Genomic DNA, 16,840 nt, shown 5'->3' on the forward strand with positions numbered 1-16,840 from the left:
GTCTCGTGTGGAGCATAAATACTGGTATTGACCTGTTTAGCCGAATGGCCTGTTTATGTGCTGTACGTTCTATGTGCTACACAATCCATTCTGTATGGTTGAAAATAGACAATAAAGAATGATACAAAATTAAATCTATTTGCTTTCATTTCTTGGAAAAATAAATACATGGCCAGTGAATCCAAACTATGTTTAATAAGGAAGGATTATGCATATTAACGTAATAATTATACAGATCGAAAGAAGAATTTCAGACGGATCATAGCACTGGTACAAATATTAAGAAGTTCAGAGTTACTGTGAAGGTCCTTTGCCCATCATATGTTTCTTTGTGTTATTCTGCGGTTTCAGTAAGATAACATAACACTTAGGCGCAAAAATACAGACAAGCAAACCAAAGCTTGATGCCCAGATAGCAAACACTTCTACAGCCACAGTGTACTTTCCAGGAGAGCTCACATAAGCTGGAATAAAAGTTATCCAAACGGCACAGAAGATCAGCATACTGAAAGTTATGTACTTCGCGTCGTTGAAATTATCTGGAAGTTTCCGAGCAAAGAAAGCCAGCAGAAAACATACAGTGGACAGAAGACCAATATAACTCGACACAAAATAAAAGGCTTTTAAAGACCCCACGTCACATTCCAAAATAATGATATCTCTATAATAGGTCATATTTTTCAGTGGATATGGAGGTGATACAGTTAGCCAGATAGTACAAATTAAACCTTGAATAAATGTGAGGATGAACACGCCTAACCTTTGCTGCATAGGTCCAAACCAGTTCATGACGCTGTTGTTGGGAAGCGTTGCTTTAAAGGCTATCACAACAAGAATGGTTTTCCCCAAAATACAGGAAATACAGAGAACAAATACAATACCAAACGCAGTACGGCGCAACATGCAAGACCATCCGGATGGTTCACCAATGAAAGTGAGTGAGCACAGGAAGCAAAGCATTAGTGCGAAGAGAAGAAGGAAGCTTAGCTCGGAATTGTTAGCCTTAACGATAGGAGTTTCTCGATAGCGGAAGAAAATAGCAGTTGTAGCCAGTGTAAAGCACACTCCCACTAAAGCAAGTGTCACTAGCACAAATCCCAGAATCTCACCAAAGGAAAGAAATTCAATCTTCTTGCCAACACATCGATCTTTTTGTTGGTTGGACCAGTATTCCAAAGGACATTTTATACAATCTGTGGAATCTGAAAAAAAATAGCTCCCATATTGAACACGAAAAAGGCTTGCAACCACAGCATTGCGGAATACTCGGTAAACTGTTTTTTATGTCTGTACATACCTGTATCATTACTAATCTCACCATCGGCGCATTCTGCACAGTCAAAACAACATATCGGCTGCCCTTTCCTACTTACTTTTCTTGTTCCAGGAGGACAGGGTTCTGTGCAAAGTGCACGTGGAATCTGAACCAATGAAAATCATATTTATGTTATCCATATACATCGTGTTACATCGAAACTGCAGCACAGAAACAGACCACTCGGCCCAACTGGTCGAAGCCTTATGCTGCACAAGAGCCTCCTCCCTCCTTACCTCAGCTAACCCTGTCAGGATACCTTTCAATTCCTTTCTACGCCGTGTCCTTATCCAGCTTCCATTTAAATGCATCTATGCTATTTGCCGCAACTACTCCTTGTGGTAGGGAGTTCCATATTCTTACCACTGTTTGGGTAAAGAGGCTTCTCCTGAATTCCCTATTGGATTTATTAGCGACTATTTTATATTGATGACCTCTAGTTTTTGACTCCCACATAAGTGGAAACATGTTCTCTACATCCACCCTTTCAAACCCTATCATTATCTTAAACACCTCTATCAGGTTGACCTCCACCCTTCTCTTTTCTAGAGAAAAGACCTCCAGCCTGTTCAGCCTTTCCTGATAAGCATATACTCTCATCCTATTTTTGATATCATCCGAGTGAATATTTTTCGCACCCTCTCCAATGCCTTTACGGCCTTTCTATAATATGGAGCCCAGAACTGTGTACAATATTCCAAATGTAGTCTAGCCAAGGTTCTATACAAGCTTAACATGACTTCTTTGCTTTTCAATTCCATCCCTCTAGAATTGAAGCCTACTGTTTGTCTTTTTTTTGCCTTATTATCCTACCTAGCTACATTTAGTAATTTGTGTATCTGTATCCCCAGATCCCTCTGATCCCTTATCCCGTTTAGATTCTTATTATCGAAGCAGTATGTGGCCTCCTTATTCTTCCTATCAACATGCACCACCTCACACTTATCTATATTGAAATTCGTTTGCCAATTACATGCCCATTCTGCAAATGTATTAATGTCTTACTACATATTGAAGCATTCTTCCTTAACTACACCCCCAAATTTGGTGCCCTCCGCAAATTTTCCAATTGTATATCCGATTCCCGAATTCAAATTGATAATGGTTCCAGAACCAATTCCTGGCGTACACCACTTCCCACCTTTTGCCAGTCTGAGTAGCTAACCTTAACCCCTACTCTCTTTTCAGTTTTGTAGCCAGCTTGCTATCCATTCTGCTACCGGCCCTCTGACTCCACATGCTCTGACCTTAGCCATGAATCATATATATCTCAAATTATAATTCAATGAAATTGAAAAATTATTTTCAACCCATCGGTCCTGGGGGTTTAAGTGGGCATATACTTATGCTTATCCGTTGTCCGGATTTGTGCCAACGGACTGCAAACGTCAACTAACATTGGCCGATCACGAATTATCTTTACGCTTTACGTAGATTTTGTAAAAATCTAATACATTTAATTATATTCAAGAATTTACTTCACAGTAATAGTGAAATGTTATGTTTTCTAATGTGATAACGCTGGGCAGACTACGGACCATGTTCCTTTTCCTAGTATAACTTCGATGTTGCAGTGAAAATTTGATACTTACAGGTAATATATCAAAATCATTTTGAGTATTATTTAGTGTTCAGTAATGGTTTTATAAACTGCGCAATTGATGATCTAAATACTCCTATTAAGGGTGAATTAATTGGAAAAAAAACACATTGCTTGCTGCACAATTATCACGATTTGTGACCGTTCAGCGACCTCCAATACTGAGAAGCAAGATGGCCAATAAAAGAATGATCCAATTTCAAGATTCTTTATAAAAGGATGATTAATTGATGAGTATGTGCATAGCATGGAATCAGTAGAGTTCAGTGGTATTTTGTAGAAAATATTATGAATTATGTGGGGAGGGGAGGCTTGAGGGTGGAAATACTAGGCAGATTTTTTTCAAGCTAATAATGGTAATTATAGTTTGTTAGTTCTGAATGCTTAACTGAAAAAAAATTGTTTATATGGCTCACTTGAACAAACTATTACTACGGTTGATATCCACTGTAGCAACCATCCACCTACATGCAAAGCATGTGGGAAGACTTACGAATGTTGGTTTGAAGCATTATGAATCAAAAGCAGAGAAAATTTGAGGAACTCATGGATAGATTTCAGGGAAACTGAGTTGTTAAGACTAAAGTGGGAATGGAAAATGCACTCCAACAGTTAATTGAAAGTCATATATTTGAACCGCATAGAAAAATTAAGTTGAAATAATAGCATTTTAAAGATCGTCAAAAAGTTATGGTGGAATGAAAAATAGAGAAAAGAAGAAACAAGAAAGGAAGACCCAAGATCCAGGAAAGATAACCTGCGGCAGACATTTGCTAGGCTGAACGTGAATCACTGAAAAGGGAGGCTGTTCTCCCTGATACCACAAACAGTCTGCCAGCTGATTAAAGAGCTTGAGGCCTATGGTTTACGCTCCCCCATATTGGTGACCCGGGGATATTTATATATTTGAGGTGGGCTCCGTGGGTGGTTGGGGGGTCGTAGCCACGTCAGCCATGGAGTAGACAGTTGCTGTGGTAGGCCATGCCGTAGTAGCAGGAGGCGGTGACCAGTAAGTTGCCTTAAAATATGGACATTTCATTCTCTGGCAGGTGGGGCCTGTGTTCGGCTGCAATCTGACAGCTGGTGCACAGGCTCCCTTTTCCTAATTGATTACATTTTGCGGGTCTAACGCTTACGGTTTTACCATGGTTTGCCAGTAAGAATGGAAAGGGACATACCTTACTTCTAACACTGCTCCACATGATATCCCCGATATTCAGGACAAGTTCTTGTCCTAAAGGTGCTGAACCATCATAATAACCAATGTTTGCAATTTCAACTGTACCCTTCAAATTCGACTGCAAATTTATTAATTCGTATGTCGGGATTGGATCACCGTTTTCATCAAAAAACACGATTTCTCCAGTTGGAGCTGTGAAGTTTACTGAGCGTAGGTAATGGAGCAGCTACAGAAGAACAATGCAAGGCATGTAAGTCTTTAGTTTTAAACATGGACTAGTTGCACATAGACAACATATATATTCAAATTCATTTATATTAACGTAAAAATGGAACGCTGAATATGCAGGACAAGGCAATCAGCACCCGAAGACGAAAAAATAACGTTTGGGGGTTGACATTGTAATTCACATGCTTCTGATCATTGGCTCTAGATAAAAATCTCATTTAATTTTGGCTCAGTGGTACTGCTCTAGCCTCTGAATCACAAGGTCGTGGGTTCAAGTTCCACTTCAAAGACGTGAGCACAAAATCTAGGCTAACATCACTGTAATACAGAGAAATGATATTGGGACAAAGCATCAAGATAATGAAACAGTTTGGGTGGAGATAAGGAATAATAAGGGAAAAAAAACATTAGTGGGCGTAGTATATAGGCCTCCTAATAGTTGCAACTCTGCTGGAAGAAGTATTAATCAGGAGATAGTCGGGGCATGTAATAAGGGAACAGCCATAATTATGGGGGATTTTAATTATCATATTAACTGGACAAATCAAATTGGGCAGAGCAGCCTTGAGGACGAGTTCATTGAGTGCATCAGGGATGGATTTCTTGAGCAGTATGTAACTGATCCTACAAGGGGGCAGGCAACCTTGGACCTGGTCCTGTGTAATGAGTCAGGATTAATTAATAATGTCCTAGTTAAGTATCCCCTTGGAACGAGCGACCACAACATGGTTGAATTCCATATCCAATTAGAGGGTGAGAAGGTTGATTCTCAAACAAGCGTACTGAGCTTGAATAAAGGAGACTATGATGGTATGAGAGCGGAATTGATTAAAGTGGACTGGGAAAATAGATTAAAGGGTAAGACGGTACATGAGCAGTGGTGTTCATTTAGGGAGTTATTTTACAACTTTCAAAATAAATATATTCCACTGAGGAAAAAAGGGTGTAAAAGAAATGACAGCCATCCGTGGCTAAGTAAAGAAATCAAGGATAGTATCCGACTAAAAACAAGGACATATAAGGTAGCCAAACTTAGTGGGAGGATAGAAGATTGGGAATTCTTCAAAAGACAGCAAAAAGTAACTAACGGATTGATTAAGAAAGGGAAGTTAGATTATGAAAAGAAATTAGCAAAAAATATAAAAACAGATAGCAAGAGTTTCTATAGTTATATAAAAAGAAAAAGGGTGGCTAAGGCAAACATAGGTCCCTTAGAGGATGAGACCGGGAAATTAATGGTGGGAAACATGGAGATGGCAAAAATGCTGAACAAATATTTTGTTTCAGTCTTTACAGTAGAGGACACTAAGAATATCCCAACACTGGACAAACAGGGGACTCTCGGGGGGGAGGAGCTAAATACGATTAAAATCACTCAGGAGATGGTACTCAGTAAAATAATGGGACTCAAGGCGGATAAATCCCCTGGACCTGATGGCTTCCATCCTAGGGTCTTGAGGGAAGTGGCAGTAGGGATTGTGGATGCTTTGGTGATAGTTTTCCAAAATTCCCTGGACTCAGGAGAGGTCCCGGCAGATTGGAAAACTGCTAATGTAACACCGTTATTTAAAAAGGGTAGTAGGCAGAAGGCTGGAAATTATAGGCCAGTTAGCTTAACATCTGTGGTGGGTAAAATTTTGGAGTCTATTATTAAGGAGACAGTAACGGAACATTTAGATAAGCATAATTTAATAGGACAAAGTCAGCATGGCTTTATGAAGGGGAAGTCATGTCTGACAAATTTGCTTGAGTTCTTCGAGGATATAACGTATAGGGTGGATAAAGGGGAACCAGTGGACATAGTGTATTTAGACTTCCAGAAGGCATTCGACAAGGTGCCACATAAAAGATTATTACTTAAGATAAAAAATCACGGGATTGGGGGTAATATTCTGGCATGGGTGGAGGATTGGTTATCGAACAGGAAGCAGAGAGTTGGGATAAATGGTTCATTTTCGGACTGGCAACCAGTAACCAGTGGTGTTCCACAGGGGTCGGTGCTGGGTCCCCAACTCTTTACAATCTATATTAACGATTTGGAGGAGGGGACCGAGTGCAACATATCAAAATTTGCAGATGATACAAAGATGGGAGGGAAAGTAGAGAGTGAGGAGGACATAAAAAACCTGCAAGGGGATCTAGACAGGCTGGATGAGTGGGCGGAGATTTGGCAGATGCAATATAATATTGGAAAATGTGAGGTTATGCACTTTGGCAGGAAAAATCAGAGAGCAAGTTATTTTCTTAATGGCGAGAGACTGGAAAGTACTGCAGTACAAAGGGATCTGGGGGTCCTAGTGCAAGAAAATCAAAAAGTTGGTATGCAGGTGCAGCAGGTGATCAAGAAAGCCAACGGAATGTTGGCTTTTATTGCTAGGGGGATAGAATATAAAAACAAGGAGGTATTGCTGCAGTTATATAAGGTATTGGTGAGACCGCACCTGGAATACTGCATACAGTTTTGGTCTCCATACTTAAGAAAAGACATACTTGCTCTCGAGGCAGTACAAAGAAGGTTCACTCGGTTAATCCCGGGGATGAGGGGGCGGACATATGAGGAGAGGTTGAGTAGATTGGGACTCTACTCATTGGAGTTCAGAAGAATGAGAGGCGATCTTATTGAAACATATAAGATTGTGAAGGGTCTTGATCGGGTGGATGCAGTAAGGATGTTCCCAAAGATGGGTGAAACTAGAACTAGGGGGCATAATCTTAGAATAAGGGGCAGCTCTTTCAAAACTGAGATGAGGAGAAACTTCTTCACTCAGAGGGTGGTAGGTCTGTGGAATTTGCTGCCCCAGGAAGCTGTGGAAGCTACATCATTAGATAAATTTAAAACAGAAATAGACAGTTTCCTAGAAGTAAAGGGAATTAGGGGTTATGGGGAGCGGGCAGGAAATTGGACATGAAGCTGAGTTCGGATCGGTCAATGCCCTGTGGGTGGCGGAGAGGGCCCAGGGGCTATGTGGCCGGGTCCTGCTCCGACTTCTTGTGTTCTTTAGATTTGTGGTTGGGATCAGATCAGCCATGATCTTATTGAATGGCGGAGCAGGCTCGAGGGGCCGATTGGCCTACTCCTGCTCCAATTTCTTATGTTCTTATGTTCTTATGTAACATTCCAGTGCATGACTGAGGGAGCACAGCACTGTCGGAGGTGCTACATTTCGGATGAGCCGTTACACCGAGGCACCTATTCGTGCATTTAGCAGCATATTACAGTTCTCTAAAGATATTGTTATCTTATGACAATATAATTGGTTGATACAGTTAGCCGAGAAAAAGGTCACAGATGAAAATGGAAAATCAACGCTTCAAAACCATGATGATGTCTGTCCACGTTATAGATGGGATCTGTCTCGGGAGGATTGCGTTAAAATAAAATGTAAGCGTTTTCCTACCTGCCAGGGCTCAAAATTTGAAATCTGAGCACATGTATTATTCATAAAGGGCCCATTGCCTTCTTCACAGGAAAGCATATCGTCAAGTGCATGAGCGACAGCATAGACCGCTTTGTACACGTGATAGGAACTTCCGTCCATTATTACTGGAAGATATGCATTTTCTATCCCATCCAATTGTTCCTTCCCTGTGCATTGTCGCATTTGAAAGTCAGAATTTCTTTGCTTTGTCATATTGCACGTGAATACGTTTTCCCAAAACTCCTTCACCAAAATGCTGCCAGGAAACCTAGAAGGATGAACTTTAAGAAGATAATCTCTGAGGCTTGCGATCTCTGTCCTACGGGTTGCCGGACCGATTGTCCCAACGAGGAGGCTTACGCTTTCTTCCTGTGGTAGTATATCTTCCGTAATCCACCCTTCTGTTGCAATCCATTGTATGCCGGTTACATTTTGATGCAAAATTTCCTGAAGTAAAATTCGCATATCTCCTTGATGAGCGAAAGCCACCACGACCTTTGTAGTCGCCCGTTTGATCACCTGCACTACTTTGCTTATTTTCTCCGCAGGATCGGTCCTGTAAAATGACTCAGAGTACGCAATGCAAACTCCAAATTTTTGGACGTGTTCGACAAATGCTTGCATTCCAAAATTACCGTAATCGGTGTTACTTCTAACTGCTCCAATCCAAGTCCAGCCGAACGTTTTCACGAGTTCAGCGAGAAGTTTGGACTGATAGTTGTCGCTTGGTATAGTTCTAAAAAACGTAGGGTATTCTTGCTTATCGCTGAGGCAGGCACAAGTAGAGAAGTAACTAACCTGCATAACAAAGCATAAATATATGAAATCATCAGTTCAGAGTTCTTTAAATTAGTTATACCTAACGAATATGGTTTATTACAAGCTTTTCAGTGCGAATTATTTGATATCTGTACATAATAATAACAATAAAACGGACAGAATGTAGTTGGAAATAATAGAACCATTTTCCATCAGTTACACAACAAAGTAACAAATGACAGGTTAGGATTTCAACTAGTCAGTATTGCAGTTACATCGCAACTACCATTGGGAAGATTTCAACCCTGTGAAATATCTAGTTAAATCGTAAACATGTTCTAAAATAATGTATTTACGATTTTACTGCGGCTTTGCATGGCGGCAAGAGCAATTCTTCCTCTGCATCAAAATTCTCAGCACTGACATGGCATCCGACCTGGGACTTTTTTTTTATAAAGACAGAAAATGCTGTCAGGCAGCATTTGTGGAGAAAGAAACAGAGTTACTGTTTCAGGTCGAAGAACTTTCGTCAGAACTGGAAGATGTTGAAGAGTTAAAGTTTTTAAGCAAGTACGGAGCCAGGGAAATGAGGGGGGGGGGGGGCGCGTGGGGGGAGGAAAGAACAAAATGGAAGGCCTGTGATAAGGTAGAGGGAAAGAGCGATTAAATAACAAAATGAATGATGGTGCAAGGCAAGGAAGGTGGTATTGGGACAAGGAAAGAAACAAAAGGTCGGTCTAGAGTAGCTGTGAATGGCAACAGCAGAACCATAACCATCAGAGAGACCAAACGCAGATTGGGTGATCGCTTTGCTGAACACCTCCGCTCTGTCCGCAAGCGTGACCCTGACCTGCCGGTCACTTGACATTTGAATACCCCGTCCCACTCCCACTCTGACCTCACTGTCCTCGGCCTCTCACACTGTTCCAATGAAGCTTAACGGAAGCTCGAGGAACAGCACCTCATTTTTCAATTCGGCACTTTACAACCTTCCGGACTGAACACTGATTTCAATAACTTCAGATCATAACCACTGGTCCTATTTTTTTGGACAAGTGCTGGTTATGTGCTGTTGCCATTTACTGCTACTTTAGACCGATCTTTTGTTCCTTTACTTGTCCCATTACCACCCTCCTTGCCTTGCACCATCATCCCCTTTGTCATTTAATCACTTGCCTTCCACCCTATCACAGACCTTCCCTTTTGTTCTTTCCGCCCTCCCCTCCTCATTTCCCTGGCTCTGTACTTGCTTAAAAACTTTGACTCTTTAACATCTTCCACTTCTGATGAAAGGTCTTCGACCTGAAACGTTAACTCTGTTTCTTTCTCCACAGATGCTGCCTGACTTGCTGAGTTTCTCCAGCATTTTCTGTTTTTATTTCAATTTCCAGCATCTGCAGTATGTTGCTTCTGGGATTTTGTTTGACGTGTGTGTTTGACTTCCATTCGTGGCAAACTGACTAAAGATACTTAAACACCATCTAAATGAAAATGCAGTCAAATATTTTACACTTTACCATAGGAATTCCGAAGGAACCAATTGTCCTTGCAGTTACTATGGAGGACGTAGATAGATCACAACCAATAATAGCAGCGACATTGGAGGAACCTCTACATTCTGGGTAATCAATTAGTTCTTCTTCTCCGTTGACCAAAGCGAGCGCTGCTTCTGAAGCAATCGCCGAGGATGAGCAGTCATCGTGGATCTTATATCCCAGAGTGATATTCGGAAGTAGAATTTTATTCTGATTTATTTCTTCAATAGCAAAAATCATGGTCTGCAACAAGCGAAAGTTTGCCAAGTGAAAACTGCGGGATACATATAAAAGGACATGATGCATAATTCAATCAGGTATTGCATAAAATTATTAAAACAGAATATTTTTCATATTGTAGATAAACCGTATCCGAGGAAAAATACTAATGCAATAATGACCACCAGATGGATTATTTTTCTTTGTAATCAGAGATATGATCGGAAACTCATTCAAACTAGAAGTGATGTCCTAGTGGCATTGCTTTGCATGGAGGCCTGTACTAAATAGCTATAACTAAATACATATATACTTGTTGTAATTGAAAGTGATTTAAGTTACATTTTTAAATTACAATTTGAATTATCTTGACTATCCTTCAATTAATATTCGCCAACGTTGCTATTTAGTTTTCCAGATTAAGCAAGATTAGACATGAGTGATGAGATTAAATTTTAATAAAAGTCCTCACAGCATAAAAGAATAAGATTAGTGCACCTAACGCTTGAATTATCTATGCATGTCTTAAACACTCTACTTTTGCATACACACGTCAATAAGACAAAAGAATAAATATATAACTCAAGTACAATAGCAGTTCATCTGGATCTATATACATTGTAGCTGAAAGGATGTTAAACTTTAATGAGAACAAAGGCATTTTCTATCCTATTATCTAGCAGCGTATACATGTAAACCGGCATAAGGTTACAAAATATAATAGATTCAGAAAGTGACACAACGATCAACGCAAAATAACTAAGAACTCAGTAGCATCTTTGCAGACACCCGTATTTGTTCATAGCTCAATAATTTTAGAACCTGTAGAACACAAAGTCCTTTAATTGGTACACCAGGTGTTTCTACTTATATTTCAGTTATACTAAGTAGACAGCGATTCAGACGGTTACACTGCTGTTTAGTTCATACTTAGTTTCATAGCAACTGTACAAGAGTTTCGGACATGTATTAATATATCTTTGCCGATAATTGTTTAGATTATATTTACAGATAGACACATAAAATTGCTTAACTAATTCCAATAATACTAGCGCTGCCATACAAAGAACTTGTGTATTACAACACCAATGGGATATATATTTTGCGTACCCTTGAAGTATTACATTTAATGTTAGGTATGACATTAAAAATTCGTGTTGAACAAGCCATGATTTTTATCCAGGACTGGCAATAGAAACGATTAACAACAATTGAATTCTTGTGAAGATTAATGCTACGTTTTCGTAAGTCTAACAATTGAAGAACGACGATTCGATGGAAATGATTCTCCGATACAAATCATCTGAAAAAATGCTACTACAGGACAAAGATATTCTATTTAAACCCGCCATATGACAATTAGCCACCGAAGCAGGAAAGTTATATTTCGGACTGGTCATAGCGTGATTTTTTTGTTATTTTGTACAGCAAATGAAGTGGCAATTGTCCACGGCAAGACTCACCTTTCGCATTCTGTTTCTGGTGGAGCAATGGTAAATGAATGAACGCCATGAATTGCATCTAAATGCACTGTAAATATTCCACCCAGGATGATATCTCCATCCTCAGATAAATCTGGTAAATTATGCTTTGCTCGACGCTCACAGACGATTCCAGATGTTTCCCGCGTCGGCACAGCAACTAAGAACAGCACAATCAGAAATCGAGCCATTGCTTTACTGCAAGGGACTTGTCACCAGATTAACTCTAACTATGAAACGATGTACCTATATGTGGGGACAAATCTATTGATGAGGTTACGTCATAACTAGGGGCTGGGCAATATTACAGAGAATAGAATTCACATCTAATAAAAATAGGCAAACATTTAAATCCCCGCAGACAATAAACATTTTCCGATGAAACCTCAAGCCGTTCCCCAGAGAATACTAAATGATTGATGCTGCTAATATTCATCACCAGATATGACTTTTAGACATTTTAATCAAAATCCTCCACTGAACAAAGCCACGTACTGTTCGTTCAGACACGACGGGAAACTGCGGCCAGGCATCTACGCATTATCTGTCCATCTTTGCTCGACTGCAAATATAAGTTTAATGGTCGCATTTAGCTGCCTTGACATTTAGATCAGGTCTTTTCATTTATATATATATATATATATATATTTCTGCTCAGAATCCGGTTGAACAAATAGTTTAATACATGACCATTCATGGATATTATTCAAATACACAGATTTCAAATACACAGATGATAAAACACAAGCCTCTGGCTCGATAAAGGTGGAAAAGATTTACTATCATCTATTTATAGATCATTTCTGTTAAGCAATCTTAAATTATCAATCTTCGATTAAAGGACTTTACGAAGAGGATGCACAACATTTTGTGGGGGGAAGGGGAACAGCCAGAAGTTGTCGTCCAATGACATGGGAAGGAAAATGGTCGAGGACCTGCAGTCAGAGTTTCAGGAGCTACAGAGGAATTTAAAAAACAGGACCCCAAAGGTAGTAATCTCTGGATCACTCTCAGTGCCGCGTGCTAGAGAGTATAGGAATAGTAGGATAAGACAGGTTAATGTGTGGCTGGAGAAATGGTGCAGGAGGGAATGTTTCAGATTCCTGGGGCATTGGGACCAGTTCTGGGGCAGGAGGGATCTGTTCAAGATGGATGGGGGTTGCACCTCAACAAAGCTGGGAGCAATGTCCTCGCGGGTAGGTTAACTGGTGTTGTGGAGGAGGGTTTAAACTAATTTGGCAGGGGGCTGGGCACCAGGATGATATATTAGAGAGGAGAAACAAGGTGCACAGACGACTGGGAGGGACAAGCAGCACTATAATAAAGAATAGTTCAGGAATAGGAGGGATCAGACAGTGGGAAAATGCCAGGCAATTTAAGATGAGTTTCGAGCGCATGTGCGTAAATAAGGGGTAGCGTGCTAAATAAGGTTGATGACCTGCAGGCTCAAGTCGCCACATGAGACTACGATATACTGGCAATAACAGGGACTTGGCTCAAAGAAGGGGACAAACATACGAACATACGAATTAAGAGCAGGAGTAGGCCATTCAGCCCCTCGAGCCTGCTCTGCCATTTGATAAGATCATGGCTTATCTGATTGTGACCTCAACCTTACTTTCCCGTCTACCTACCATAACTTTTGACTCCCTTGTTATTCAGGAATCTATCTAACTCAGCCTTAAAAAATATTCAATGACCCTGTCTCCACGGCTCTCTGGGGAAGGGAGTTTCACAGTCTCATGACCCTCTGAGAGAAAAAAAAATCTTCTCATCTCCGTTTTAAATGGGAGACTCCTTATTTTTAAACTGTGGCCCCTAGTTCCAGTATCTTCCACAAGGGGAAACATCCTCTCAGCATCTATCCCTTCAAGTCCCCTCAGGACCTTGTATGTTTCAATAAAATCACCTCTCATTCTTCTAAACTCCAGTATATACAGGTCCAACTTGTCCAACCTTTCCTCATAAGATAACCCCCTCATCTTCTCTGATCGGCCTCTAAAGCAATTATGTCCCTTCTTAAATAAGGAGACCAAAACTTCAACAGTATTCCAGATGTAGTCTCACCAATGCCCTGTACAATTGTAGCAAAACATCTCTACTTTTATATTCCATTCCCCTTGCAATAAATGACAACATTCTATTTGCCTTCCTAATCACTTGCTGTACCTGCATACTCACCTTTTGTGATTCATGTACTAGGACACCCATATCCCTCTGTACCTTAGAGTTCTGTAATCTCTCTCCATTTGGATATTATACTGCTTTTCTATTCCTCCTGCCAAAGTGGACAAGTTCACATTTTCCCATATTAAACTCCATCTGCCAAATATTTGCCCATTCACTTAACCTATCTATATCCCTTTGCAGACTCCTTATGTCCTCTTCACAACTTACTTTCCTACCTACCTTTGTGTCATCAGCAAATTTAGCAACCATACACTCGGTCCCTTCATCCAAGTCATTGGTATAGATTCTAAATAGTTAAGGCCCCAGCACTGATCGCTGTGGCACTCCACTCGTTACATCTTGCCAACCTGACAATGACCCATTTATGCCTACTCTCTGTTTCCTGTTAACTAGCCAATCCTTTATCCATGCTAATATGTTACTCCCTACACCATGAGCTCTTATTTTGTGTAGTACCCTTTGATGTGGCACCTTGTCAAATGCCTTCTGGAAATCCAAGTACACCTCATCCACAGGATCCCCTTTATCCACGTTGCTTGTTACTTCCTCAAAGAACTCTAATAAATTAGTCAAACACGATTTCCCTTTCACAAAGCCATGTTGACTCTGCCTGATTGCATTGAGATTTTCTAAATGCCCTACTATAACCTCCTTAATAATAGATTCTAGCATTTTCCCTATGACAGATATTAAGTTAACTGGCCTGTAGTTTCCTGTTTTCTGTCTCCTTCCTTTCTTGAATAGTGGAGTTACATTCATTATTTTCCAATCTGATGGGACCCTTCCAGTATCTAGGGAATTTTGGAAAATTAGTACCAATGCATCTACTATCTCTGCAGCCACTTCTATTAAGACCCTAAGATGAAGTCCGTCAGAACCTGGGGACTTGTCCGATTTTAGTTCTAATAATTTTTTAAGAACCCTTTCCCTGGTGATTGTAAATGTTTTATGTTCCTCCCTCCCTTTCACCTCTTGATTCACAATTATTTCTGGCATGTTATTTGTATCCCCTACAGTGAAGACGGATGCAAAATATCTGTTCAATTCATCTGCCATTTCCTTGTTCTCCAGTATTAATTCCCCACATCCACTCTCTAGAGGACCAACGCTCACTTTACTTAAACTTTTCCTTTTTAAATATCTGTAGAAACTCTTACTACCTGTTTTGATATTTCTAGCTATCTTTCTCTTGTACTCTAATTTCTCCATCCTTATCATTCTTTTAGTCATTTTTGCTGTTTTTTATATTCTGTCCAATCTTCTGACCTGCCACTAATCTTCACAGAGCTGAATGCTTTTTCTTTCAATTTGATACTATATTTAACTTCCTTATTTAGCCACGGATGGTACGCCCTTTCCCTCGAGTCCTTCTTTCTCTCTGGAATGTACCTTTGCTGAGTGTTATGAAATATCTCATCAAATGTCTGCCACTGCATCTCTACTGACCTATCCCTTAACCTAACTTCTCAGTTCACTTTAGCCAACTCTGTCTTCATGCCCTCATAATTGCTCTTATTTAGGTTTAAAACACTAGCCTTAGAACTACTCTTCTCTCCCTCAAACTGAATGCGAAATTCAATCATATTGTGATCACTGCTACCTAGAGGCTTCTTTAAAATGAGGTCATTCATTAATCCTGCCTCATTACACATTACCAGATATGGAATAGCCTGCTCTCTGGTTAGCTCTAGAACGTGCTGCTCTAAGAAATTGTGCCGAATGCAATCTATGAACTCATCTTCTGGGCTATCTTCGCCAATCAGATTCTTCCAATCTACATGTAGATTAAAATCACCCTAATTATCACTGTTCCTTTCCTACAAGCCCCCATTATTTCTCCCTGTATACCCTGTCCTACAGTGTGGTCATTGTTAGGGGGCCTATAAACTACACACACGAGTGACTTCTTGCCTTCACTATTTCTTATCTCTACCCAAACTGGTTCTACATCTTGGTCTTTAGAACTAACGTCATTTTTCTCCATTATACTCATGTCATCCTTAATTGACAGAGGGAGAATTGGGTACTTAATCTTCCTGGCTACAAGGTATTCAGGAAAGCTAGGGGGGAAATAAATGAGGTGGGGTGGTAGTATTGATCAAAGAAAATTTTATAGCACTGGAAAGGGATGATGTAGTTGAGCGGTCAAAGACAGCACCTACTTGGTTACAATTAAGGAACAATTTGGGGGGTTGAGTACCAGACTTCAACTGAACTTTGTGTTAGTTAATGCTTCCTGATTTCACTCTTAAATGGGATTAAAGAGGCAGTGGCAGCATGGATACAAAATTGGCTAGGGGGCTGAAAGCAGAGTGTAGTGGTGAATGGTTGTTTTTCAGACTGGAGGGAAGTATACAGTAATGTTCCCCATGGGTCAATATTAGGAGAACTGCTCTTTTTGGTATACATTAATAACCTGGACTTGGGTACAGAGGGTATAATTTCATAGTTTGCCGATGACATGAAACTCGGAAATGTAGTAAACAATGTGGAATATAGTAACAGACTTTAGGAGGACGTAGACAGACTGGTGAAATGGTTAGACACGTGGCAGATGTAATTTAACACGGAGAAGTGTGAAGTGATGCAGTGTTAGAGTACAAAAGCAAGGAAGTTATGCGAAACCTTTATAAAACACTGGTTGGGCCTCAGATGGAGTATTGTGTTCAATTTTGGTCACCACACTTTAGGAAGGATGTTAAAGCCTTAGAGAGGATGCGGAAGAGATTTGCGAAAATGGTACCAGGGATGAGGGACTTCAGTTATGTGGAGAGACTGGAGAAGCTGGGGCGGTTCTACTTAGAACAGAGAAGGTTAAGGGGAGATTTGATAGAGGTGTTGAAGATCATGAACGGTTTGGATAGAGTAAATAGGGATAAACTGTTTCCAGTGGCAAAAGGATCGGTCACCAGAG

The 16,840-nt window shown here is 40.3% G+C and overlaps 1 protein-coding gene across 1 annotated transcript; it reads right to left on the reverse strand.

The window, feature by feature from the left end:
• Positions 1 to 294: 294 nt before the first annotated feature.
• LOC137330973 (extracellular calcium-sensing receptor-like) lies at positions 295 to 11,861 on the reverse strand. The gene is made up of 6 exons (XM_067994553.1): positions 11,719 to 11,861; positions 10,019 to 10,310; positions 7,722 to 8,540; positions 4,094 to 4,321; positions 1,298 to 1,421; positions 295 to 1,202 (listed from the first exon to the last, which is right to left on the reverse strand). Exons 2-6 carry the CDS (start codon positions 10,274 to 10,276, stop codon positions 295 to 297), a joined length of 2,337 nt encoding a protein of 778 aa, XP_067850654.1. The 5' UTR covers positions 10,277 to 10,310; positions 11,719 to 11,861.
• Between the last annotated feature and the right edge of the window lie 4,979 nt (positions 11,862 to 16,840).

Source organism: Heptranchias perlo, chromosome 13 (genome assembly GCF_035084215.1).
Source record: "Heptranchias perlo isolate sHepPer1 chromosome 13, sHepPer1.hap1, whole genome shotgun sequence".
Taxonomy (NCBI): Eukaryota; Metazoa; Chordata; class Chondrichthyes; order Hexanchiformes; family Hexanchidae; genus Heptranchias; species Heptranchias perlo.

Excerpts from the sequence above, each read along its gene's own strand:
- LOC137330973 (XM_067994553.1), bottom strand. The coding sequence starts at position 10,276 with ATGATTTTTGCTATTGAAGAAATAAATCAGAATAAAATTCTACTTCCG. Across the intron at positions 8,541-10,018 it reads GTTCCTTCGGAATTCCTATG|GTTAGTTACTTCTCTACTTG; the intron begins GTAAAGTGTAAA and ends TTTGTTATGCAG. Across the intron at positions 4,322-7,721 it reads CAAATTTTGAGCCCTGGCAG|CTGCTCCATTACCTACGCTC; the intron begins GTAGGAAAACGC and ends GTTCTTCTGTAG.